Here is a 24,526-nt window from a genome sequence, read left to right as displayed (position 1 = left end):
ACTGGTCAGCAGCCCTTCTTCGAGTGAGTGAGAGGGGGGCTGTCTGGGGGGGGCGGTCCTAGCCCAGCAGGAAGCCTTCAGAACACCCAGCCCTTTTTCTAGCCCTGGACCTTTAGCTCCTCCCTCCCACCCTCAGGCAACTGTCTGGGTTGTGCCCGCTGAGATAGCCTGGCTCAGCCGGGCCTCTGCCCAGCAGCCAGGAAGGGGCAGTTCACCTCCCTCCTCCTCTGGCGTTCCTTTGGGTCCCTCTCACGGGGCCTTTCCGGAGGGGCAACAGAGAAAGATTCTCCGAGGAAGACCTCTGGGGCAGCCACCTCTGGCCAAGGGGTGCCAGAGATTGTGTATCCTGGCACTGCTATGCCCAGGACGGAGGGTCAGGGCATAGGGACCGTGCAAGCCCAGACCCCAAGAGAGTGGGGGGCGCACCGCCCTGCGCAGGTAGCTCTCTCCTCAAGCTTGGCTCATAGCATGGCCCAGAGGAACTGGGTTGAGCTGGAAGAAGATTACCAGGCACTCATCTCTGCAGGCCAGTTTCTGGGGAGGAAAAAAGAACGCCTTCTCTTTGCAGTTTCCCACCCGGGCCTCTCAGATTCTGATGCATTATGTAGCCGGTTTCAAAGAAAACAGAGGGGATGGCTCCCTCCAGACACTAGAAGTCATACATATTAAGGAGAGGAGAGAAAAGACCAGGAAGTTATGGGGCTGGGAGAGGAGAACAAAGGCCTGAGCCACAACCACAAAGGCCTGGCCAGCGGGCGCCAGAGGGCAGCTGGACAGGAGCTTGATGAGGGCCGAGAGGCCAAAGACCAAAGCTTTGATTGAACATTTGTTCAGGCTCAGCCACACCAAAGATGTGTGTGAAAGTTAATCTACCCTTAGTCAGGCCCCTACCCACCCCCTCTCCCCAACTGCTCCTGTACATTCATTTACTTAGTTTGGGGGCCACACCCAGCAGTGCTCAGGGCTTACTCCTGGCTCTGCTCTCGGGGATCACTTGTGGCAGTCCAGGGGGACCTTATAGGAACCTGGAGATTGAACCAAGACTGGCTGTGTGCAAGGCAAGCTCCCTATCTATCTGGCCCATGTACCTTCTTCTCTTTTTGTTGTTTTTGGGTCACACCCGGTGATGCACAGGGGTTACTCCTGGCTCATGCACTCAGGAATCATTCCTGATGGTGCTCAGGGGACCATCTGGGATTCTGGGAATCGAACCTGGGTTGGCCACATGCAAGGCAAACGCCCTACCCGCTTTGCTATCGCTCCAGCCCCTCACGTACCCTTTTTTTTTTTTTGGCTTCTTGGGTCACACCTGGCGATGCACAGGGGTTACTCCTGGCTCTGCACTCAGGAATTACCCCTGGCCGTGCTCAGGGGACCATATGGGATGCTGGGATTTGAACCCGGGTCGGCCGCGTGCAAGGCAAACGCCCTACCCGCTGTGCTATCTCTCCAGCCCCTCACGTACCCTTTTTAATTGTTTTTTAACTTAGCTCCACACCCAGAGGAGCTAAGAGCTTACTTCTGACTCTGCACTTAGGGATTCCTTGTAGCAGGGCTCAGGAGACCCTCTTGGGGTGCTGGGACCCCAGACTGGCTACACAACAGGCAAGGGCCCAACTGCAGTACTGTCACTCAGGCCCCTCATTTATTTAAATTTTGGGGCCATACCCAACATGCTCAGGGTCTATTCCTTTGTGCTCAGGAGTGACCCCTGGTGGTGCTCAGAGGCCACATGTGGTGCTGGAAGTTCAAACCATGGTCAGCCACAATTGAGGCAAGCACCTTCAGTCCTACACTATCTCTTCAGCCCCTCAACTTATATTTGTGGAACAAATGAATGAAACAGATATGAAATCTCAACCCAAATCTATATTATGGCTGAAGTGGTTGATTGTGTCCTCATTACTAGTATTGCTCCTGATTTAACGATGCATTTAACGGTTTCTCTGACAGATGCTTGAAACCAATTCTGAAAAAAATACAGGTCTGGAATTGAGCTGGGCATGCACAGTTGCAGTTCCTAGCCTGCATGCCGGCAACGCCTCAGCTGCCCCAAAGACAGCCCTGGCCCGCCTTTAAGGCTCACGCTCTGTGCTGATGACTGAAGCTTCCGCTCTTCAGCCTACTGCGTGCCTGGCCCGGGTCTCTGAGAACCCAGCTCAGGCGCCCCACCTTCCCCTTCGTAATCCTACAGCCACCTTGAGGGAAACCTTGAGCATCCACTCTGGACCCTGTATCCATCTCATTTCAGAACTTGCCTCTAAGACCACACACTGCTGACCTGGCTCCTACCACTTTAGCTCTGTGGACAGCCACAAGGCGGCGGGCACTGCCCCTGCAAATGTGGGACCAGAGCCCCAGAAGGAACTAAGCACCGCTCTGGCTCCCCTCCATTCCCTGGAGGCTCCAAATCATTATTTTTAGATGCTTAGGGCTTTTTCCTGTCTCTGCACTCATGGATCACTCCCGGCAGTGCTCAGGGGACCCTCTACAGTGTCAGGGGTCAAATCCAGGTTGGCCACGTGCAAGATAGGCACTTTCCCTGTTGTCTTCTCTGGCTCCATTCCAAGACCTTTATTCCTTCCAAGGTTTCTTCCTCAAGATGCCCTGTTCCTGCGCAGCGGATTCCGCCTCCAGTGTCACCAGCAGTCAGGGCCGCCAGGAGCCAGGCGCTCTCCCACAGGAGAAACGCAGCTCTGCAGCTAGCCTGGCACTGGTACTCAGCCTCTCCCCCCTCTGGGGGTGTCTGCCTCCTCAACTCTCCTGCCTATCCTTCATTCCCGGCCTCTCCTTCCTCACCTCCCAGCCATGGTAGCAGAGCTTCTGCCAACTCCTCATCCAGTTTGACTGAGGATACCAGAGACATCACTTCCCTCCTCCCCCCACCTTTCATGCTGTTGGGTTATACTTGGTGGTTGCTCAGGGATCATCCTGGTGGGGCTCAGGAGACTGGCTGCTGGGGATTGAACCTGGGTTGGTTACAAGCAATGAAACCACCTTTCCACTGTACCATCTCTCTGGCTTCTTTTGTTGTTTTTTGCTTTTTGGGCCACACCCATCAGTACTTAGGGCTTATTTCTGGCTCTGCATTCAGGGATCATTCCTGGCAGGCTTGGAAGACCACATGGGGTGCTGGGGATCGAACCCAGTCTGCGGTGTTCAAGGCAAGTGCCCTAAGGCCCTGCTGTACTCCAGCCTTGCTGGCCCCTTTTCTTTATTCCCTGTGCCAGTAATGGTCTGTGAAACACAGCTCACCTAAGCCACTTTCCACTCCCCCCTCTCACCGGCTTCCCGTGCTCCTCCCCTGGGCCCCAGTGGTTGAGTGAGGACTGAGAGAAGGATGGCAGCTGTTTGCAGTGGTGATAGCTTCTCCTGATGTCCTGGAGATGCAGAATTGGGGATGTTTAAAACCGCACAGTTCAGTTAGGAAGAACTTTAGACCAAGGTGTCACCTTGTGATTTGATAAAATGAGTATTCAGATATTCAATGAGCCTGCATATTACAGTGATGAACTCACTTGTTTAATGTAGGATGCTTATTTTATTCTATGACTTTTTTTTTTCTTTTTTTTTTTTTTGGCTTTTTGGGTCACACCTGGCGATGCACAGGGGTTACTCCTGGCTCTGCACTCAGGAATCACCCCTGGCGGTGCTCAGGGGACCATATGGTATGCTGGGATTTGAACCCGGGTCGGCTGCATGCAAGGCAAACGCCCCACCCGCTGTGCTATCACTCCAGCCCCTTTTTATTTTTTCTTGTTTTGTTTTTTGAGCCACACCCGGCAGTGCTGCTCAGGTTTTACTCCTGGCCCAGTGCTTAGGAATTGCTCCTGGCAGTTTGAGGGATCATGTCTTGCTGGGGACTGAACTGTGGTTGGTCATGTGCAAGGCAAACGCCTTCCTTGCTGTCTTATCTCTGCAGCCGAATCCCTTTCTCTGTTCTGTTGCGTTTCCCACAGCATTCAATACCGTCATCTCTCTCCTAGTCCGTGGGCCTCGTTCCGCAACTTTCATCGGTCCCATAACACTTGGAGGCACAAGTATCTCCCACAACCTACCCATCTTTTTTTTTTTTTTTTGCTTTTTGGGTCACACCCAGTGATGCACAGGGGTTACTCCTGGTTCTACACTCCGGAATTACTCCTGGCCGTGCTCAGAGGACCATATGGGATGCTGGGGTTCGAACCCAGGTTGGCCGCGTGCAAGGCAAACGCCCTACCCGCTGTGCTATCACTCCAGCCCCAATCTACCCATCTTGATCTGCTGTTTCTAGAAAGGTCTTTCTCCACCCAAAGCTGCCCTGTCCAGTGTTATGTTCTAGCTAAAATTTTCTCTCACTTTTTTTTTTTTTCTTTTTGGGTCACACCTGGCAATGCACAGGGGTTACTCCTGGCTCTGCACTCAGGAATTACCCCTGGCTGTGCTCAGGGGACCATATGGGATGCTGGGATTTGAACCCGGGTCGGCCGCGTGCAAGGCAAACGCCCTACCCACTGTGCTATCTCTCCAGCCCCAATTTTCTCTCACTTTTGTTATTTTTTTGTTTTGGGGTCACACCTGGCAGTACTCAGGGCTTACTCTTGGCTCAGTGCTCAAGAATCACCCCTTGTGGGCTTGGGGGGACCATGCAGGGCGCTGGTGATCAAATCTGGGCCAGCTGCAGGCAAGACAATTGCCCTACCTGCTGTACTGTCTCTCTGGTCCCGGTCCATTTCTAGTTCCTTTACAATGCTAGGCTTCAGGCTGCCCCAGTCAGCTGATGCATGACCAGCTGTCATTCAGCCTCAGGCACCTCCGTCAGTTAGTTTGCATTTCCGTCGAAAGGAGAAAAGACAGAACAGTCGGAAAGCACTTGTCTCGGATGTGGTCAACTTGGGTTCGACCCCCAGCATGGCAGAGGGCCCTCCAGAGCCCCACCAGGAGTGATCGCTGAGCACAGAAATAAGCCAAGCACTGTTGTATGTGGCCCAAAATACAAACTAAAACCCCACTCCTCTCTCCCAATGCACAGATTTTTTTTTTTCTTTTTGGATCACACCCGGCGTTGCAAAGGGGTTACTCCTGGCTCTGCACTCAGGAATTACTCCTGGCGGTGCTCAAGGGGACCATATGGGATGCTGGGAATTGAACCTGGGTCAGCCACAAACGCCCTACCTGCTGTGCTATGGCTCCAGCCCTTCCAATGCAGATTAGAAAAGACTCATCTGGGGGCCAGAGAGACAGTGCACTGGGCAGGGCCTTTGTTTTGCACTCTGGCCAACCTGTGATCCCTGAGTACAGAGAGAGCCCTTAGTACTGCTGGGTGTGGCCCCAAAACAAAAACCAAGACTAGACCCACCTTTCCTCCTCTTGCCCCATTTGGAAGTCTTGTGACTCCTTCCACCTCCTCAGTGATGACCTGGCTCTCCTGTTCCTCCCCACCTCATCAGGTCAGGCAGCATCGCCCCACCCCCATTGTCCACGCTCATCTCCTGGCCCTTCTCCAAGCCAGCCTCCACGCAGCACCAACCCACCACCTGGGTCCCCTTTCTGTTCCAGGACTTGGAACGGCATTTGTCACAGAGCACTGAGTTCTTCGAGCTGCTGGGCCTCAAGAATGTCATTTCCCTGGGGCCAAGCACCGTGCCTGGCAGAGAGCAGAGGCTTTGTCAAGGTCTGTGGGGGTGGCAGGCCAGACTGTGGGAACTTCTGCTCCTCCGATCGGATGAGCTAGTGCCCGTGCAGAATGCTGGGAATCGTGTGACAGATGCTGGGAAACCAGAGGCCCTGGCAGCAAACGGACATGGGCGTAGGTCTCCCAAAGCTGGGCCCTGGCTTGTGCCTTTGGGGCAGGTTACTAATGGTGCTGGAAGCATCTGTTCCACTAGGAAGCTGAAGCTTCCTGCTGGGAGTGGAGCACTGCAGGTACAGGGAGCAGTAGTGCTGGCCTCTGAAATTTCCTCATTCATGCCCCCTTCCCTGTCCAACTAGCAAGAGTGGGCACGACCCAGTCACTATACTCACCCAAAGCTCACAGGAGGCGGGATCTCTTGGCATTACAAAATAAGCGCTGGGGCCAGAGAGGCAGGACAGCTGAGAAGGCACTTGTGCATGCAGTCGTGTGGCCAGGGTTTGATCCCGGGCATCCCATAAGGTCCCCCAGCCCGAGAAGTGAGCCCTGAGCACAGCCAGGAGTGAGCCCCGATCACTGCTAGGTGCAGTGCCAAAACAGACGGAAAAAAAAGGAATAAAACCCCCCAAAACCCAACCAACAAGCACTGACATTTCCTCCAAGGATCTCTCCACTCAGACAAGCAAGACGTCTGCTCTTTGGAATTCAGACAGCAAATTGCCAAGGGGTTGGTCCACCTCACAGAGGGGCAGAGAGAGGGGCTGGAGTGCAGGGGCTCTCGGGTACGGTCTTCTGTAGAAGAAAGCGAGGGGGAGTCAGAAGCGGTCTCCTGGAGAGAAGCCAGCCATTGCTCTTCCCACTCGAGCCGAGACCAGGGTCCTTCAAAGGTGCGGGAGGGGTATGGTCAGCAGTGGGAGAGAGTCTAGGCTACTCTACCAAGACCCCTACACAGCCAGGTTGGGTGAATAGTACCCTGAACACAGGGCTCCAGGGAGAGTTGGTGAGATTCCAGCTCCCGCACGACAATATAATTAAGACTTACTTTCATGCCTATTGTCTTAGGTGTGTCCTGCCCACTGTTCCCACTTAGAGGCGTGTCGAGTTTGTTGGCACCTTCTCGACTGTGTCATGGACATTATATTTGGGTGCAACAGGAACCAACTTGCTCAGAGTGCAGCAGTGGCTGACAGTGAGAGTGAGCCTTGCCTGGGGTTTGGCTGGCTGGCAGGAAGCCCCCTGTCTGTGGCTGCCTGGGGCCCGGACGCTGCCCCTGGGGCCCAGCCAGACACTGGGGAGGGCAAGAGAGTCCCCGAGCATTAGCGGATCCTGTGTGCTCTCGAGCTGGTGCAGACAGGGACCCAGATGGCAGGTCAGAGCTGTGAGTCACCTGGCCCCAGGAGGGTGTGGAGGAAGAAAGCTGGCAGCTGCGGCTGGCATCACCGAACACCCTGCCCCTGCCTCCCCCGCTCCAGCCCTCCGCCTGCCCATTCCCAGTCACTCCTGGGTCACGGGCCCTGTGGGAACATGACTTGGGTGTTGTCGTTGGTGTGCTGTGGATCTGCTATGAGGACAAGGACCAGGGCCCAGAGCTGCCCACTGGCCCACCCAGTTGCTCGTGTAGGCCACTCAATGGGAAGTAAAAACATGTCACCATTGTCCTTTTTTTTTTTTTTTTTCATTATAAAAATTTATCAAGGGACACATTTTGTGAGGCTTGGTTCAGCAAAGACTTAAAATACCTTGGAATCTTTTTTTAAAAACCTACCAAGTGGGGTCTAATGTAAATCATTCCTCGATTGCTTTATGAAAGACGTCACTTTCCTCCGCCTGAAAGCTGGTTTCCGAGTCACACTCTGACCTCGACCGCCCTATGACCCTGAGGAAGATAAAACCCCGCTGGGGACGACATGAGGGTGGAACAGGGACTAGTGCACCGCCTCCAGGAAGACTCTGTGGCAAGAGTCTGTGACTTACGGCGTGACTGTGTCAGCGCTGGCAAGAAAGACGGTCCTGTCCAGCAGCTGGGAATGAAAGGTGTGAACAGGGGCCTATGTGGCCCTCCATGATAAGGCAGGTTGGGGGAACCCCGTTTCCCAGCAAGCCCTGCCCCGGGAGAGTCACGATCAAGAGTTCTAGTGAGGGACTGGAGAGCTAGGCCAAGAGTTAAGGCACTTGCCTTGCATCCTGCTGACCCCTTGGTTCAAATCCCCGGTACCACCTATGGTTCCTTAAGCACCGCCAGGGGTCACGACGGAGCTGGATGTGTGCCTCCATCCCTCAAAAAGAGAAGTTCTAGGGAGCCCAGCACGCTGGGACCTTGGTTAGCACCACTTCTGAGGTGAACACTGCAGGAGGGCTGACTCGGTGGCTTCCTTGTTCCACACTTAAGCCAGACGCAAGCACAAGCCTGAGGTGAAATTTCATTGGAAGGTGTCTGGGGAGCGGGGGAGGCTCTCCCCACAAAATTCTGGCTTCTCAAGTGAAGAGGAGGAAGAGCAGGTCCCGGGGCCATTGCCCCGCTCCCTGGGCAGGCCCTTGAGGCCAACCACCAGGGTCCCCAGAGCTACTAGTCTTTCGGGGGATTCTGGACCAGGTGCTGTTCCCACTCAACTTCAACCAATTTGTACAGCTCCATGGTGGCCTGGGCGTCTTCCACAGAGGAGTGACCACTTTTGCCTGTCTGGAGGGGGAGAGAAGAGAAAGGGATGAGGTTGGAGGAGACGGCCTTCCCTCACCTCTCATCCGTGCTGTTGTTCCTGCAAAGGGCGAGAGAACTCGGCCATCTGACTCCTAGGAGGCCTTTGCGACAGTTTGCCTTATTCTCCTCTTGGACTACATGAGCGCCCCAGAATGGCCCTATTCACCATTCCTGAGTATGCTGGGCAGAACCTTTGGAGTGACACTAAAACTGCTCCACTGAAGGGTGTCTGCACCCTCCTGCCAGCAGGCCATCCCTTGTTTACGTGATTTTCATGTGTGGCCCTCTTGAGATATGCCCCAGTTGAGAACTGCTGGTTTAGATCCCCACTACCTGCTTACGTTTTGTTTTGGGGCCTCCCTGGGGCAGTGCTCAGGAGACCATACGGGATGCTGAAGAATGAACCAGGGTTGGTCACTCGCAAGGCAAAGGCCTTCCCTCCTGAACTGTGCCTCAGACACCTTTCCTTTTTGGTTTCTGAACCATCCCTGCAGTACTCAGGGGTCACTTCTGGGAGTGGGGTGAGGGCTTGGGTGACCCTACGCAGTATGGCAGGTCAAACCTGGGTCAGCTGCTTTCCTGCTGTACCATCTCTAGAGCCCACTTTCTTTTTATGGGCCCGATCCTAGTGGTGCTCAGGGGTTACCCCCCTTTGGATGTTCTGGGATCATGTGGTGCTGGGAATCAAACCCAGGCCTCCTGTGTACCATTCCCCAGCCGCCTGTCCTCTTAACTCGAAGCTTAAGCCTGAAGGTTTTTCTTTTCTTTGACAAAGCTGGGGATTGAATTTAGGTCCTGAATGCAAAGCACTTTACCACCAAGTCCCCCCTCTGGCCCTTTTATTCTTTCCCAAGTTCCCTTAGGAACACTGTGGGGTAGAGAAGAGGATCTTCTTTCTCCCCCAGGTCCCGAGGGGAAAGGACCAGGGGACCCTTAACCCTAAGGTGCTTTCTACTGATGGAGCAGCCCTTAGGTTCTGGAACCTGAGCGATTTCTGGGAACAAGCTCCTGGAGTGTGGGCAGCCCAGCCCTGGGGGGGCTAGGGTGTGTGTGTGGGGGCAGTACCTGGATGTCCCGGTTCAGCAGCAACTTGGTGAGGTTTTTCAGAGACATGGTGGCATTCTCCGGGGAGCCGGCCTTGCGGTTGAGTAGGGGGATGTGAGACGTGTCCCGAGTGAGGCTCTTGGGGTGAAAGTACTGCAGGGCCTTGAAGTCGTTGTGGATGGCATGGCCCACCACTATCTTCCCCGTGAGGAGCTTCAGGATCTGAAACAGGGCAGAGGGAGAGGCAGAAGTTACTGCAGGGGCCGATTCTGCAGCCTAAATGCCCATGGGGCCTCCTTAGGTGTCTCTCACCTGAAATCCAGCTATGTGCCCCTCCCTTCCCAGGCAAAAAGTGGAATTTTTTTCTTTTTGGGTCAGACCCAGTGATGCACAGGGTTTACTCCTGGCTCTGCACTCAGGAATTACTCCTGGTGGTGCTGGGGGACCATATGGGATGCTGGGAATCAAACCTGGGTTGGCTGCATGCAAGGCAAACACCCTATCCGCTGTGCTATCGCTCCAGCCCCCAAAAGTGGAATTTTTTTTAGAACCTTCTGCAGTTCTACTAACACGAGTGGGTCCTTACCTCTTAGCTCATTTTCTCTCCAATTAAAGAGTGATTTGGTTTCAGCCCCAAGTCATGCTCTTGTCAGAGATGTTTATGGGTTGAGAATGGTTCAGTATTTTTTTTTTCTTTTTGGGTCACACCTGGCGATGCACAGGGGTCACTCCTGGCTCATGCACTCAGGAATTACTCCTGGCGGTGCTCAGGGGACCATATGGGATGCTGGGAATCGAACCCGGGTCAGCCGAGTGCAAGGCATAAGCCCTACCCGCTGTGCTATCGCTAGAGCCCCAAGAGAATGGTTCAGTATTACCGAAGTCCTTGGATCATTACCACCCTCTGACCTCAGGCAATGTCAGGACAAATGGATTCAAAGATGCCTCCAAGGAGCTAATGGAAGCCCAAATTATATGCAAATATACACACATATGGGGTTTTATTGGGGAGGAGGGAGGCACTGCTTCCATTAGACTGAGTGCCCCTAGGTCACGCACTCCTCAGAGTCAATTAGAACAAGGCTTCAAGGGTGATTGAGGGGACCCAGGCTGTGCATCTTTTGTTTTTATTTAAACATTTTTAGCATTTGTTTTTGAGCCACATCTGATGATGCCTAAGGTGTAATACTCCTGGCTCTGTGCTGAGGGATCACTCTCAGGGACCCCACGCGTGCCAGGGACCAAATCTTGGTTGGCCATGCTCAAGGCTGACAGCGCTTTTCCTGCTGCACTATCTCCTTTGTCCATGGTCTTGTCTGAAAAGAAAGCCAGTCCCTTTGCCTTCTGGCTCCTCTTGCACATAATTAGGAGACAACATTCAGTCTTCACAAGTAACTACCAAAGCCTGTGGGCCTGAGAGCAGGGAAACCTTTCCCCTGTCATCTGGGTATTTAGAACATTATCCATGGGCCACACAATCCAAGCAGACGGGCCATGGGCAGCCGATGAGCAGCACGTGTCTGTCTTGTGGTGTACAAGGGCCAGACCCCAGCACCTGGCTCTAGGGACAGAAGTGCCCCACCCCAGCTAAAGACATACTTCTCAGGCCATCAAAGGTGATGCCATGAACTCTGGTCACAAGTTCCAAAGTGGAATTCCAAAGAGGCTAAGCCTCAGCGGGCTGACTCTTGCAGCAACCCCTTGGAAGAAGTCAGATACACAGGATGCACCTCAGTCTTCCAGGCTGGCTGGGGCACGAGGGAAGTGCCTTCCGACGGAAACACGGCAGTTCAATTGCCTAGGGGCTCACAGGCCACCTTCCCCTGCACTTACTGGCCCCACTCCCACACTTCTTACTTCACATGAACTTCAACGAAGTTCCTGCCAGTGAGGGCTGGGCCCAGCGGCCACCTCAGAGCCACTCTTCCAGTTTTTTTTTTTTCTAAAACTCCAGACATTCCTTGGATAAACCATCTCCAACTGACTGCCCTGCCAGCTAAGGAATTCTTTGAAAAAATGTGTCGAGTGCTTTCAAGCACAGCCCCCAGGTATGAAAATGTGGAGAACCACAGATCTAGAAGTGGAGGATTTGGGGCTGCAATTCCAATGTGGACTAAGGGCGCCCTCTGGAGGCCACCCAGGACTGGCCGCTCGCCCTGCAGCCCAGCTTCTCTAGTCATTCAGGGCTCAGCCTGCTCCCCTAGTGCCTAGTGATGCTCCCAGCGTCCTGAAACCAAGCAGGTTTGCTCCGTGAACGACATGAGACCCCCAACATAACCGCCCTGAGTCTTCTCTCCACCTTGCTACTTAACCCCAGTGTACAAACAGGCTCCCAGCTCCACCCTCCCTAACCTCTCTATCCCCAACTGCACCCCAAAAAACCCAAATCGAGCCAATCCCCCTGGCCCTTGAGCCTGCTGCTTGGGAGCTCACTGAGGACCAAAGATGGGTCTCACTTAGCCAGAGACGCCCATTCCACCAGCCAATGGTGACTTCCTGATCAGGGCGTCTTTCTCCAACCTTTTGGGGTCTTCCGAGGAAACAGTCCTTTGCAAGTGTGATGTGAGCTCTGTCCTCCCAGTCCCCCTGCCCACTGTAACCCAGGCTTCTCACCTGGCCCCGTGCCACCTTGAAGGGGGTGGCATTCACCATGTGATGCCTCTTGATCCCACTCCACCTGGTGCGATAATCCACAATCTGGCAGGGCGGGCGGATATACTCGTCGTAGAGCACATCGCCCTCGTAGCTGACAATGCTACAGCGGGCCAAGGAACTGACATGGCCCTTGGGCCCTGTGCCCACCATCTCACAGTCAATCGCCACCATCTTGCTCGGAATCTTCTGGAGTGTGGCAGGACACTTGCTCTCCGGGGGACCTTGGGTGGACGGCTGTGCGGTGCTCTTCTGAGAAGACTTCTTCCGAGAGCCCTTCTGGGAGCGCGGCACACGACTCTTCACCTTTGGAAGGGCGCTTTGGAACTCCCCCAGTAGATCCACTTTGGCCACCACAGAACCACCCTTCTGTGAAGGGCCTGGGGTCAGCCAAGGAACCTTAGCTGTCCTGTCCTGGGCTGGCTCGGCTGTGCCACTGGAAGCAGCGGGCTTCTTTTTGGGGAGGGAGGCAGCCTTCCCTGAGCCATCCCCTCTGGTCATGTCCCCATTCTGCTGCTTCTGTTGCTTCTGCTGCTTTGCCTCCAAGCGAGCTTTAGGTGCCTTGCTAGGAGGCTGATTCTTCTTGGCCAGAAGACCCTTCCGTTCCAAGAGCCGCCGCTTTTTGACAAAACTTCGGTGCTTGGCATTGCCCTCGAACCCCTTCTTAGGGGGAGGCTTGCCGAAGTCCAGGTTGAGGAGTAAGGTAGACATGTGTCAGGCCGTTTGAGCGCAACCAGCTGGGAAGAGCGGCTTAGTGGGAGGACATGCGACTCCCCCTCTGCTGAAGGTCAGAGAACAGCATTAGGAGACTTGCAATTCACCCTGAGGAAGAAAGGGATATGGGTAACTGAGTCCACAGGTATGGGTCGGGGGGGAAAGACTCAGATCTGTGGGATCACAAGTGGAAAACCATCAGGATCACCTACAAGAAGGTAAAGGAGAGGGCTGGTGATAGTACGGTAGGTAGGATCCTTGCCTTGCACGTGGCTGACTTGAGTTTAATCGCTGGCATCCCATATGGTTCCCCTGAGCACTGCCAGGAATAATTCCTGAGTGCAAAGCCAGGAGTAACCCCTAAGCATCACAGGGTGTCTGCTCCCTCAGCCCCCCAAAATGGGGAGCCGTTCATGAAATGATGGGAGGAAGGCCCTATTGGGGCAAAAGTCCCAAGAGTCACCACACTGAAGGCGTGCGGAAACCTCTACTTCCCTCTTTAGTTTCTCTCATCTGTATAGTCTCAGGACACGCACGTGCACACACGTTCATCCAGCTCCAGCTTGGTGATTCTGGAAGCACAAGCCAGGTGAGCGCTATCACCTGCCTGGGGAGGAGGGAACGTCTAAGTGTGCCTGAGAGCAATAATGCCATCACATACTTCTGGATCACCCCTGGGCACTGCAACACGAGTCCTAAGAATAGCGATACAAATCGTGTGTGTGTGTGTGTGTGTGTGTGTGTGTGTGTGTGTGTGCGCGCGCGCGCGCGTGTGCATGTGTGTCTGTGTGGCGCGGGGGGGGGGGAGGGGGACGTCGGCCATCAGCATCTCACCCAAGTCCTTCTCCCGAGAAAGGGGCTTTGAGAACGCATGATCAATGACAGGGCAATGAAGACCGGCAGGAGCCTACCTGGGCGAGCAGGCTTCGTCGCCCCCGGCCTCCGGGACCAGTCCCCGAGTTCACCCACCTACCTCCCAGACAGGCCTCGCCATGCCCGGAAACGCCGGGAGCCGGATACGGAAACGGGAGCGAGCCGCGGCGGAGAAGCCCGGCCGGCCCGCGCACAGGAAGGAATGCACCACAGCCTCCCCAGCCCAGAGACTCCGCGAACAGCGGCAGTCGGGGGCAGCGGCGGCGTGGGTCGGGCTTGCACTTCCCGATCCCTCAAGCCCGGGAGAGGGCTGCCTCGAAGGTGTGCGGAAGCCTCTATAGCCAGAAACGGTCGCCCGCCCGCCTTGAGGACCCCACTTCCGGGAAAGGGCGGAAGTGTACCGGAAAGGGCGGGGCTCTCCACGCGGGGGCGTCGGGACCCGGGCACCCCGCCCCTCTGCTCTGCGCCCGTCGCGGACTGTGACGTCACGAAGGCGCCTCTCTGTCCCCTCCGCGGAGCTGCTGGGGTCTGCGCTCGGGTTCTGCGCTCTTGCCGCGTTCCACTCCGCAGGTCCGCGCTGCCACGCGCTGCAGGTTCTGGTTCCCTCCTCTCTGCGGCCCGCTGCCGGGATGCCGGGCATCTCCGCCAGGGGCCTCTCTCACGAGGAGAGGAGACAGCTGGCCGTGAACCTCACCCGTGTCCTGGCGCTCTACCGCTCCATCCTGGACGCCTACATCATCGTGAGGCCACGGGCGGCGGGGGTGCCTGGCTGGGTGGTCGCGGTGGGGACGCGGGAGAGTCAGCTTCGCATCTCCTGTGAATTGTAGTCTTTTGAAGCAAAAATATCTAGAACTGGGAATATCCCTCTCCGCCCTCCTTTTTTAGATGCTGTCAATACTGGTATGTTAAATAATCTAGCTTTTTTTTTTTTGGTCTTTTAACCTTCTTAAATACAAAGTCATAAAACCTGTTGGACTTTTAAGCCGTGTTGCAGACACGTAAAACTCCTCTGGAGCATGCGAATTGTTCAGGAACGCACCTGCTCGTTCATTCGTGTGTCAGATATGTGTCTGGTTTTGTATTTGAAACTGGACAGTTCCAGTTTTGGAGTCAGATTTGAACCCTGCCTGTCCTATTGTTAGCCTTTTACATTTATTTATTTTTTTTTCTTTATGGGTCACAGCTGGCAATGCACAGGGGTTACTCCTGGCTCTGCACGCAGGAATCACCCCTGGCGGTGCTCAGAAGACCATATGGAATGCTGGGAATCGAACCCGGGATGTTTGCAAGACAAACATCCTACCCGTTGTACTATTGCTCCAGCCCCTTTTACATTTAAATTTTTAAAAATTACTTTTTTCCTAGTAGTAGAAATAGATTCTAGAATGAAGGATCATTCACTGTATCACTGTATCAGTGTCATCCCATTGCTCATCGATTTTCTCGAGCAGGCACCAGTAACGTCTCCATTGTGAGACCTGTCATTACTGTTTTTGGCATATTGAATACACCACCAGTAGCTTTCCAGGCTCTGCCGTGCAGGCGGGATACTCTCAGTAGCTTGCCCGGCTCTCCAAGAGAGACAGGGGAATCGAACCCGGGTCAGTGGCATGCAAGGCAAACACCCTACCCACTGTGGAGGGAAAAAAATGATGCAGTATATCATTTATCGCACGGGCGACCTCAAAGTACAGATACCGCCTTAATTCAGCTGTTTTCCTCAATAATTTACAGTCTGGTTCTTCAGCAGGTCCTATTGAAGGGGAGTGACTTAGTGGTAGAGCCCATATGAGCATGGGTCAAACCCAGGGATTGATCTCTGAGCCCCACCATAAACAACCAAACAAAAAACGTCTTGTTGATGTTACCTCAAAAATACTCAGCCCATTTGTTTATCCTTCTCTATTGCTACCTATGTGTGGCCATTCTCCTGAGCCTGCTTGCTTACCAATCAGAGTAGAGTCTTCACAAAGCAATCAGAATCGGGCTGCAGAGATACTACAAATTAAGGTACTTGCCTTGCTTGCGGCTGACCCAGATTCATCATCATGACCCCATAAGATCCCCAGGCCCTGCCATAGTGATCCCTGAGCCCAGAGCTGGGAGTACCTGAGCATCACTGAGTGTGCCCCTTTCCCTCCAGAAAAGCAGCTGGAGCTGGAGAGATAGTAGTGCATTCTGCTTTGCATGCAGCCACCCAGGGTTTGATCTCTGTCATCCCTTATGGTCCCAAAGCACTGCCAGAAGTAATTCCTGAGTGCAGTTCAGGAATTATCCCTGACCCCTGAGCATTGCCAGGTGTGACCCAAAAAACAAAAATGGCAACAACAACAGAAAAACAACCTAGACAGATTGTTTCTTTTTTCCTTTTTTTATGGGCCATACCTGGTGGTGGGTTGGACATGTCCAAGGCAAGTGCCCTGTCCACCTACTTTCTCTCTGATACCCAGCTTGATTTATTGAAAAAAAAAAATACAATCTCAGGGTGGGGAGATAGATTGAAGGGCTGGAGTTCATGCTTGGTATATCTGAATGCCAGTCCTAGGTTCTGGCACTTGAGCAACTGTCTGGTGTGGCTCTGCAAGCAAATAAAAATAAAACCCAAAATCAAAATATAAAGCTGTTCATGGTACTCCCTTGCTTTCCCCATGTTTGACATAATCCTGAATCCTTGCTATTACCCTCAGCCACATACCATCTGTCCCCTGCTGTCTGTTGTCTGTTGTCTGTCTGTCTGTCTCTCTTTTTTATTTTTTTGGTGTGGGGGACCACATCTGGTGATGCTCAGAGGTAGCTCCTGACTCTGCTCAGGAATCACTTCTGGAGCTGCTCAGAGGACCATGTAAGATGCTGGGAATCAAACCTGGGTCAGCAACATGTAAGGCAAGCTTCCTACCCGTTTTGCTCTCTTTCTAATTTCCCCCCACATTCATTAAACTGCATCTGTTCTGGCTTGATTTGTTCCACAGATGAGGAGGTCTGCATCAGATTACCTGGAATGTGTTTTCTCCACAGAAAGGCAATAGTGTAGGATGGTCAGGAGTAAGAAGTTTAGAGTCAAAGTAATTTGCTTATATCAAGGCAAGTTACTTTATTTATTTATTTATTGCTTTTTGGGTCACACCTGGCGATGCTCAGGGGTTACTCCTGGCTCTGCACTCAGGAATTACCCCTGGCCGTGCTCAGGGGACCATATGGGATGCTGGGATTTGAACCCGGGTTGGCCGCGTGCAAGGCAAACGCCCTATCCGCTGTGCTATCTCTCCAGCCCCGGCAAGTTACTTTATTGTTTATGTCAGTTTCATTATATATAAGATAGAGCACAAATAAGCTCTACCTCATAGGGTTGCTTTGAGGATTTAGCACTCTTTCATGCCTATGAAATGTTGGTACCTGGCATGCTATAGTATTTTACTAGCGCTAGGTTTGTTTTTTGTTTTGGGGCCACACCTGGAGGTGCTCAGGGCTTACTCCTGGCTCTGTACTCAGGAATTACTCCTAGAGGTGCTTGGGGGACCAACATGGATGCCAGGAATTGAACCCAGATTGACCATGTACCCTGCATGTGTTCTGCACGCTATATTATCTCTCCACCCCAGTGACTTTTTTTTTTTAAAGTACTCAGAATCAAACCCAGGGCCTCACACATTGCAGGTTACATCTCCAGCCTGTCCTGATAACTTAGGAGAGAGTGGAGAATGTTTAGGGCTACCTCTGGGGGTGCTCAGGGGATATTCCTGACTCTGAGCTCAGGAGTCACCCTGGGATGTTCAGGGACATATATGTTGTGGGAATTGAACTGGTTTTAGTCAGATGTAAGGCAGTGCCTTAAGTTCTCTACTAGTTCTTTAGTCCTTGGCTATGACTTTTTCCCCCCTTCTCTTTTATTTTGCTATGGGGCCACACCTGGGAGTGCTCAGGCCTTGCTCCTGGCGGTAATCACCCCGACAGGGCTTAGGGACTACAGAGGATTGAACCCAGGTAAGCTTTTTGCAAGACAAGTGCTCTGCCTGCTATTTTATCTTTCCAGCCCGTCCTGATCAATTTTTTTTTTTTTTACTTTTGGGGTCACACCTGGAGATGCTCAGGGGTTTCTCCTGGCTCTGTACTCAGAAATTCCTCCTGGTGGTGCTACAGGGGACTATATGGGATGCTGGGGATCAAATCCATCCCCAGGTCAGTCACATGCAAGGCAAATGCCCTCCCTGCTATACTATCATGCCCCCACATATACCCCAATGAATTTTTGGGTTTGTTTTCACTTTGGTTTTTTTTGCCACACCGGGCTATGCTCAGGGATTACTTCCTGGATGGGCTCCAGGGACCATGTAGAGTTCCAGGAAGTGGACACGGGTCATATGTACAAGCAATGTCCTACCCACTGTACTATCACTCCAGTCCTCTTAATGACTTTTGAAATCTCTTTTTTCCTTAACAACTTTCAGATATATATATACTATATATATATAGTATACATACTATATAGTACTCTAATATATATATATATATATATATATATTATCATCATCCCTTTGATCGTCGAATTTCTCGAGCGGTCTCAGTAATGTCTCCATTCGTCCTAGCCCTGAGATTTTAGAAGCCTCTCCTTACTTGTTCTTCCCAACGATGCTGCATTGGAGGCTCTTTCAGGGTCAGGGGAATGAGACCCAGAATTGTTACTGTTTTTGGCATATGAATACACCATGGCAAATTTGCGAGGCTCTCCCCTCTCCCATGTGGGCAAGAAACTCTCGGTAGCTTGCCAGGTTCTCCCAGAGGGAGAAGGCTATAAGATGTGTTCCGTGAGCTTGGTTTTAAGTCTCTAGATGTTGGTTGTTGGTGGGATTACACAGCGCCAGGGGCAATCCCTGGGTGTGGCCGCCTAGCTACTGAAAAATGGGAAATCTGGGCAGAAGAGGCCCAGCCCCGATCCGAGCAGGCTTGGAGGTCTCAGACCCAGGTCGCACACACCTGGGTACTTCTACTGGTACCTTCATGCATGAGGCTTGTCTGAACGTGTGGAGAGGGGCTTGAGCATGGCTGTGGCTAGGCTCCGGAGGTCTTCGGCTGCAGGAGCTCTGCTTGGGGCAGGGAGGGAAGCTGGAGCCCACCCCCTCCCCCGGGAAGACAGACAACCAGGCTCGAGGGCAAGAAACTTGTGTGTGTGTGTGTGTGTGTGTGTGTGTGTGTGTATACAGTACACTATTAACTAGTTACTATGCTAATGCATTTCAATCCCACAATTTAGTTTTATTTTTTAAATTGTAGGCACCATCATTCACAATATTGTCAGGTAGTTTCATGCATATAACCTAACACCACACCCTCCACCAGAGTGTTAGGAGTGTTGTCCCCAACCATGGAAAACTCATCATCTGTTTTCACAAGTTTATACCTTATTTAATAATTGGGTAGGAGGTGTTGAAGTACAGCAGTGGTGCTCAGTGCTTTCATCTGGGCCTGTGCTCGGGGATTACTTGCAGTGTTCAGGGGATTGTATGCTGTGCCAGGATTGAAAACCAGGGTCTGCCACATGTAAGGCAAAGAAATACCTTCCCTGGGGCTGGAGCAGTAGCACAGCGGGTAGGGCGTTTGCCTTGCACTCGGCCGACACAGGTTCAATCCCCAGCATCCCATATGGTCCCCTGAGCACTGCCAGGGGTGATTCCTGAGTGCAGAGCCAGGAGTAACCCCTGTGTATCGCCAGGTGTGACCCCCCCCAAAAAAAAAAAAAAGAAATACCTTCCCTGCTGTACTAATGCTTAATCCCAGTTGCCTGTTTTTGTTGTTGCTCTTTAATTTGTTTTGATTTTTGTTTTTGCCACTCCTGGTAGTGCTCAAGGCTTACTCCTGGCTCCGTACTCAGGGGCACTTCTGACGGGGCTCAGGACCATGGGGTGCTGGGGATTTGAACCCATGTTGGCCGTGTGCGAGGCAAGCACCCTATACACTGTCACTATCAATCTGGCCCCTGTCTTTGCGGTATTTTATATTTGAAAATTTTGTTAATTCTGCCAGAACAGTTTTGTCTGTATGGAAGTTTTAGAGATAGTACAGCAGGTAGGCACTTGCCTTGCACTGCCTAGGGTCCCTGAGCCCTGCCAGGAGCAAACACTGAGCAGGCTGGGTATAGCCCAAGAATGAACGAACGAACAAACAAACAAAACATTTGGGCTTTGTCTAATGGCTCGCCTGTCATGGTAGGTGACTAGATGGTCACCGGCTGATGCCGAGTCAGTCTCCTGTGGGTGCTGAGGGTGGTGGTGAGGGTTGAGACAGGAAGGGACAGTTGGTCCTGCTCTTCAGTTTAGTGGGAACCTTCTGGAAGGAAGAGGCCGAGAAGACCAGTGTAGGCGTGGGCTGGGCTGGGGCAGAGGGCAGCAGCTGGGGTTGCCCGTGGTAGGTGCGTACTTCTGAGGTGACCGGGAGGAGAGGCGCTGCCTCAGTGCCTCTCCTCCCTGCAGGAGTTTTTCACAGACGACCTGTGGGGCACCCTCCCTGGCTCATGGCAGGAAGCGCTGGATGGACTGACCCCCCCGCAGCTCGCCACCATGCTGTTGGGGACGCCGGGAGATGGGACATTGGTCAGGTATGGGCAAGAGAGGCCCTGAGCTGGGGACCTCGGCCCCGCACCCTAGAACCCGTTGCTCAGCCGGCTTCCCTAGGCTGTGAGCTGGCACACCTGAGAGTGCTCAGGCCACTCACGGGGGCGCCGGGTGGGCTCTCTCAGGTACAGGTCGGTGTGGCCACTCACCCTACTGGCCCTGAAGGCCACAGCCAGTGCCCTGGCCTTCACCCGGACCCCTGGGTTTCACACCCCGTCTGAGTTCCAGGAGAACCCCAGCCAGAGCTCCCGCCTGACGGCGCCGTTCCGGAAGCATGTGAGGCCCAAGAAGCAGCATGAGATCCGGAGGCTGGGGGAGGTGAGGCCAGAGCCTGCGGCGGGGCAGTGGGGGTGCCTCATGTGTCTTAGAACCAGAGTCCTGAGGAGGCTCCTTGTGAGGCGCATAGACTCAAGTCTGAGGTTGGCACTGGGAATTGGGCTGCTTTGGCCCCGGCCTGCTGGGCAGACTGAGCTCACTGCTCAACTTGTCCTCGTTCCTCTCACTCTCTGCCCCTGACTTTGCAGCTGGCTCCTCTGTGCAGGGCTGAATTGCTGGCCTGAGAGGAGAAGCCCCCCCCCGCCCCGACACACACTTCCTTTCCTGGGTTTCTTCCAACCCCTCTCTCTGCCATCGTCATCTTGGTCACCTTCAGCAGCATGTGTGTGGAGAGCAGGGAGGGTACTAGAGGGTGGAGAGAACCGAAACCCCCTTTCCTTTCTCTTGCAGTTGGTAAAGAAACTGAGCGACCTTGCAGGCTGCACACAGATCGTGGATGTAGGTTCAGGCCAGGTGAGCTGGCCCCTGTTGTTCTTGCTTTCTTGGCTGTGTGGCTTAAATATTGCCAGACAGGTGGCCTAGAAGGCAGGGACCTGGGAGTTGGGAGACCTGAAAATGTGTTGGGGCCACTGAGAGGGAGAGACCTGTGGCAAGGTGCTGAGTCCAGACTCTCTCTTCCCTCTGTCTTGGTTCCAGGGCCACCTCTCCCGATTCATGGCCTTGGGGCTGGGGCTGGTGGTGAAAAGCATTGAAGGCGACCAGAGACTGGTGGAGAGAGCCCAGCGCCTGGACCAGGAGCTCCTGCAGGCGCTGCAGAAAGAGGAGAAAAGGAAGCCACAGGTAGGCGTACAGCCCAGCCCTTCCTTCCTGTAGCCAGGGAGGGAACAGGAACGAGTATGGGCCCAAGGCAGAATCCCTTCAGGTCCCGAGCTTGACCAGGTATGGTGCCCCTGTCCACTGCTCTTTCCTTCGGTCCCCTTGCAAAGGCCTCTTCACTCCCAGAAGGCAGGAGAGAGAGTAACAGCTGGTCAGGCGTTTGCCTTGCGTGCTCCAACCCTCTACAGTTTCCTGAGCTAGGACTGACCCCTGAACACAAAATCAGTACTCTTGGGTATGGCCCAAATACCCCTCACTTCCTCCCCCCCACCCCCAGAGGGGTGAAAAAAGAACCCACCCCACAAGAACCAAAACCTCTGTCTTTGGGGCTGGAGCGATAGCACAGTGGGTAGGGCATTTGCCTTGCACGCGGCCGACCCGGGTTCGATCCCCAGCATCCCATATGGTCCCCTGAGCACCGCCAGGAGTGATTTCTGAGTATAGAGCCAGGCGTAACCCCTGTGCATCACCAGGTGTGACCCAAAAAGCAAAAAAAAAAAAGAAAAAAGAAAAAACCTCCTGTCTTTAAGGGAAACTGCTTTTAGTGCCAGAGAGAGTCCAGCGGGCAGGGCACTTGCCTTGCTTGCAGCTGACCCAGGTAGAACCCTTCAGCCCTGCCAGGAGTGATCCCTGAGCACAGAGCCAGGAGTAATCCCTGAAAACAGCCAGGTGACCCAGAAAAACAAAAAAGGAGAATAAACGAAAAAGACAAGCACTTTTCATAGGGCTAGGGCAATAGTTCAGTGGGCTAGAGTGAATGCTTTGCATGCAGAAGGCCCAATAGTTCACAGACTCCAGGCACTCTGATAAACAGTTCCCGGCCTCCTACCCCCACAGGGAAATCAAGTGCTTTTCACACCAGTTTGTCACACACCCCTGTGAAGTGGCAGCCACAGGTGTTCCTCACTAAGAGGGGAGGGACAGGTGTGTGTTCGGTCTGGACTGACTGTATCCTGCCTTCTGACGGTTCAGTGTCCCTCTCCCACGTCTTCCTGACCTGGACAGAACTGAGGGCTGACCCTTCCCTGTGGCCATGGTGGTGCAGGGGCCACTCACTGGCATGCCATCTGCCTTTGTTCTTTCCTGCCTCTGCAGGCGGGCCCCGCTGGCCCTCGCCTCTGCCCCCACCATGTGGTCAGGTGGGTGGACCCCACGGCTCTGTGTGAGGAGGTTCTGCAGCCACTGGAAAATCCCCCGCCGAGTGGGGCCCGCTTGCTGCTGACGGGTCTCCATGCCTGCGGGGACCTGAGCGTGGCCTTGCTCCGGCACTTCTCCTGTTGCCGGGAGGTGGTGGCCCTGGCCTCCGTGGGCTGCTGCTACATGAAGCTGAGTGAGCCTGGCGGCTACCCGCTGAGCCAGTGGGTGGCGGGCTTGCCTGGCTCTGAGCTGCCCTACCGCCTGCGGGAGGGGGCGTGCCACGCCCTGGAGGAGTACACCGAGCGGCTGCAGAGGGCAGGCCCTGGACTGCGGACCCACTGCTATCGGGCAGCCCTGGAGATGGTCATCCGGCAGGCCCGACCTGAGCTTCGGCGGCCTGGCGTCCAGGGAATCCCCAGGGTCCACGAGCTCAAGATTGAAGAGTGAGGCATGGGGGGCAGGGGTGGGCAGTGGGTGGGAGGAGGGAGCCACCCACCGGAGAGCTGGGCCCTGCCTGGTGGGGGTGGGGGGGAGGTTGAGTTCTCGGGTGGAACTTCTTCCCATGGTTTTGATAAGGGGGTCGCCACTCTTGTCAGCAGGCAAAAATTTTTTTTTATTCTGAAAATAAGTTTTCAGCTCAATATGGAACTGGACAGATAGCTCACACCAATAAGATGCTCATTGATGGGGGTTGGGGCTGGAGAGAAAGGATGAGGGTGGGGGGGGAATAGGATGGTGCTGGCTTGCACACAGCCGACCCTGGTTGGATCCTCAGCACCCATAGTTCCCTGAGCAGCTCCAGGGTCACTCCTGAGCACAGAGCCAGGAGTAGCCCCTGAGTACTGCTGGATGTGGCTCCCAAACCCAACACCCACCCTAAGAGAGATTTTTTTTTTTCCCAAGAGATATTTTTTTGGAGTAACAAATCAAGCCAGGCTGTAATCTAGTTAGGAACAGATAGCTCGAGGGGGCAGTCTGGCAGTTCCTAAAGCCAAACTGAATGTGGCCCGTGGCTGACCCCACAGATACGTGCAGCAGGGGCTACAGCGGGTGGGGCTGGATCCCCAGCTGCCACTGAGTCTGGCCACCCTTCAGGCCCACCAGGCCCAGGAGAACCGAGTGGTAGCCTTCTTCAGCCTGGCCCTGCTGCTGGCCCCGCTGGTGGAGACGCTTATCCTGCTGGACCGGCTGCTGTACCTTCAGGAACAGGGTGAGGAGGGACGGCCGAGACCCGGGACTCGGGGGCTGCAATCCTAAGGCAGTTAGCCCTGGTGGTAGGTCTTAATTCTCCTCACAGGCACCAAGAACGTACAGTGGCTTGGACACTTGTGTTTCCAGTAGCCAGCTAGTTCTCTCTAGTCCCCTGGACGTCCCCTCTCCCAAGACTGGGGTGGTGAGTTGGGCAGCGGCCTCGGCTTCTGCCCTCCTGAGCAGCCCGCCTTCCCCCAGGCTTCTACGCTGAGCTCCTGCCCATCTTCAGCCCGGAACTCTCTCCTAGAAACCTGGTTCTGGTGGCCACCAAGAGGCCACTGGGCCAGGCATTCTCTGTCCTGGAGACTGAAGACAACTAACATGGTCCGAAGAAGGCACATCTCGGTCGCCTGTGAAACCAGCCTGGCCCCATGGTGGGCAGAGTGGGCGCCACCTCCCTGGACACTGCTTGCACTCGGCCTTCAGCTCCGTGTCGTTTCTCCTTCATGTGTTCTTTGATGTAAAGTATTTTAATTTATTAAAGAGGGTAGTTGTTTTTTCCCTTCTGTTCTTGTTGGGCACAGAAAATAGCCGATGTGCACCCCAAAGGGTTCCAGTTGGGTCTGACCCTCCCTTCCCCCGCCTCCACACCGGACAGCAGCCATGTCCTAGTCCTAGAGGCACTTGGGTTCCGTTCAGTATACACCCCAGGTCCTGTAGGCCAACCCTGGGAGCCAACTTAGTGCACCCTGACCCACACCTAGGTTTCCTCAACAACCTCAGTGATATTATAGCCGAGTTCTATCCCCAGAATCCCGTATGGTTCTCTGGGAGAGATAGCAAAGGGCT

General features: G+C 53.9%; 2 protein-coding genes across 11 annotated transcripts; one reads left to right on the top strand and one right to left on the bottom strand.

The window, feature by feature from the left end:
- Positions 1 to 1,515: 1,515 nt before the first annotated feature.
- ISG20L2 (interferon stimulated exonuclease gene 20 like 2) lies at positions 1,516 to 13,961 on the bottom strand. Of its 6 annotated transcripts, none has more exons than XM_055138177.1 (4): positions 13,693 to 13,961; positions 11,967 to 12,786; positions 9,375 to 9,575; positions 1,516 to 8,291 (listed from the first exon to the last, which is right to left on the bottom strand). In XM_055138177.1, the coding sequence occupies exons 2-4, from the start codon at positions 12,714 to 12,716 to the stop codon at positions 8,178 to 8,180; spliced, it is 1,065 nt and encodes a 354-aa protein (XP_054994152.1). In that variant the 5' UTR covers positions 12,717 to 12,786; positions 13,693 to 13,961; the 3' UTR covers positions 1,516 to 8,177. The 6 variants fall into 6 exon arrangements, with proteins under 6 accessions (XP_054994152.1, XP_004619269.1, XP_054994149.1 ...); XM_004619212.2 differs by having other exon boundaries at positions 11,967 to 12,783; XM_055138174.1 differs by having other exon boundaries at positions 11,967 to 12,827; positions 13,631 to 13,960.
- Positions 13,962 to 14,034: 73 nt separating this feature from the next.
- On the top strand, positions 14,035 to 24,234 carry METTL25B (methyltransferase like 25B). Of its 5 annotated transcripts, none has more exons than XM_055138170.1 (8): positions 14,035 to 14,162; positions 20,057 to 20,181; positions 20,323 to 20,515; positions 20,924 to 20,986; positions 21,170 to 21,313; positions 22,445 to 22,929; positions 23,512 to 23,696; positions 23,936 to 24,234. In XM_055138170.1, the coding sequence occupies exons 2-8, from the start codon at positions 20,144 to 20,146 to the stop codon at positions 24,055 to 24,057; spliced, it is 1,230 nt and encodes a 409-aa protein (XP_054994145.1). In that variant the 5' UTR covers positions 14,035 to 14,162; positions 20,057 to 20,143; the 3' UTR covers positions 24,058 to 24,234. The 5 variants fall into 5 exon arrangements, with proteins under 5 accessions (XP_054994145.1, XP_004619379.2, XP_054994144.1 ...); XM_004619322.2 differs by having other exon boundaries at positions 14,083 to 14,332; XM_055138169.1 differs by lacking the exon at positions 14,035 to 14,162 and adding an exon at positions 14,339 to 14,492.
- Positions 24,235 to 24,526: the final 292 nt, after the last annotated feature.

This window comes from Sorex araneus, chromosome 5, assembly GCF_027595985.1.
Source record: "Sorex araneus isolate mSorAra2 chromosome 5, mSorAra2.pri, whole genome shotgun sequence".
Lineage (NCBI taxonomy): Eukaryota > Metazoa > Chordata > Mammalia > Eulipotyphla > Soricidae > Sorex > Sorex araneus.
Note: the sequence above shows the minus strand (reverse complement) of the source record. Positions and strands in the feature narration are given on the sequence as shown.

Bases quoted from the DNA above. Each gene is read 5' to 3' on its own strand.
- ISG20L2 (XM_055138177.1), bottom strand. From the start codon at position 12,716: ATGTCTACCTTACTCCTCAACCTGGACTTCGGCAAGCCTCCCCCTAAG. The intron at 9,576-11,966 runs GTGAGAAGCCTG...GCCCTGTTTCAG, and splicing joins TCAAGGTGGCACGGGGCCAG to ATCCTGAAGCTCCTCACGGG. The intron at 8,292-9,374 runs GTACTGCCCCCA...CTCCCCCTCCAG, and splicing joins TGCTGAACCGGGACATCCAG to ACAGGCAAAAGTGGTCACTC.
- METTL25B (XM_004619322.2), top strand. From the start codon at position 14,222: ATGCCGGGCATCTCCGCCAGGGGCCTCTCTCACGAGGAGAGGAGACAG. The intron at 20,182-20,322 runs GTATGGGCAAGA...GGGCTCTCTCAG, and splicing joins GGAGATGGGACATTGGTCAG to GTACAGGTCGGTGTGGCCAC. The intron at 21,314-22,444 runs GTAGGCGTACAG...CTGCCTCTGCAG, and splicing joins AGGAGAAAAGGAAGCCACAG to GCGGGCCCCGCTGGCCCTCG.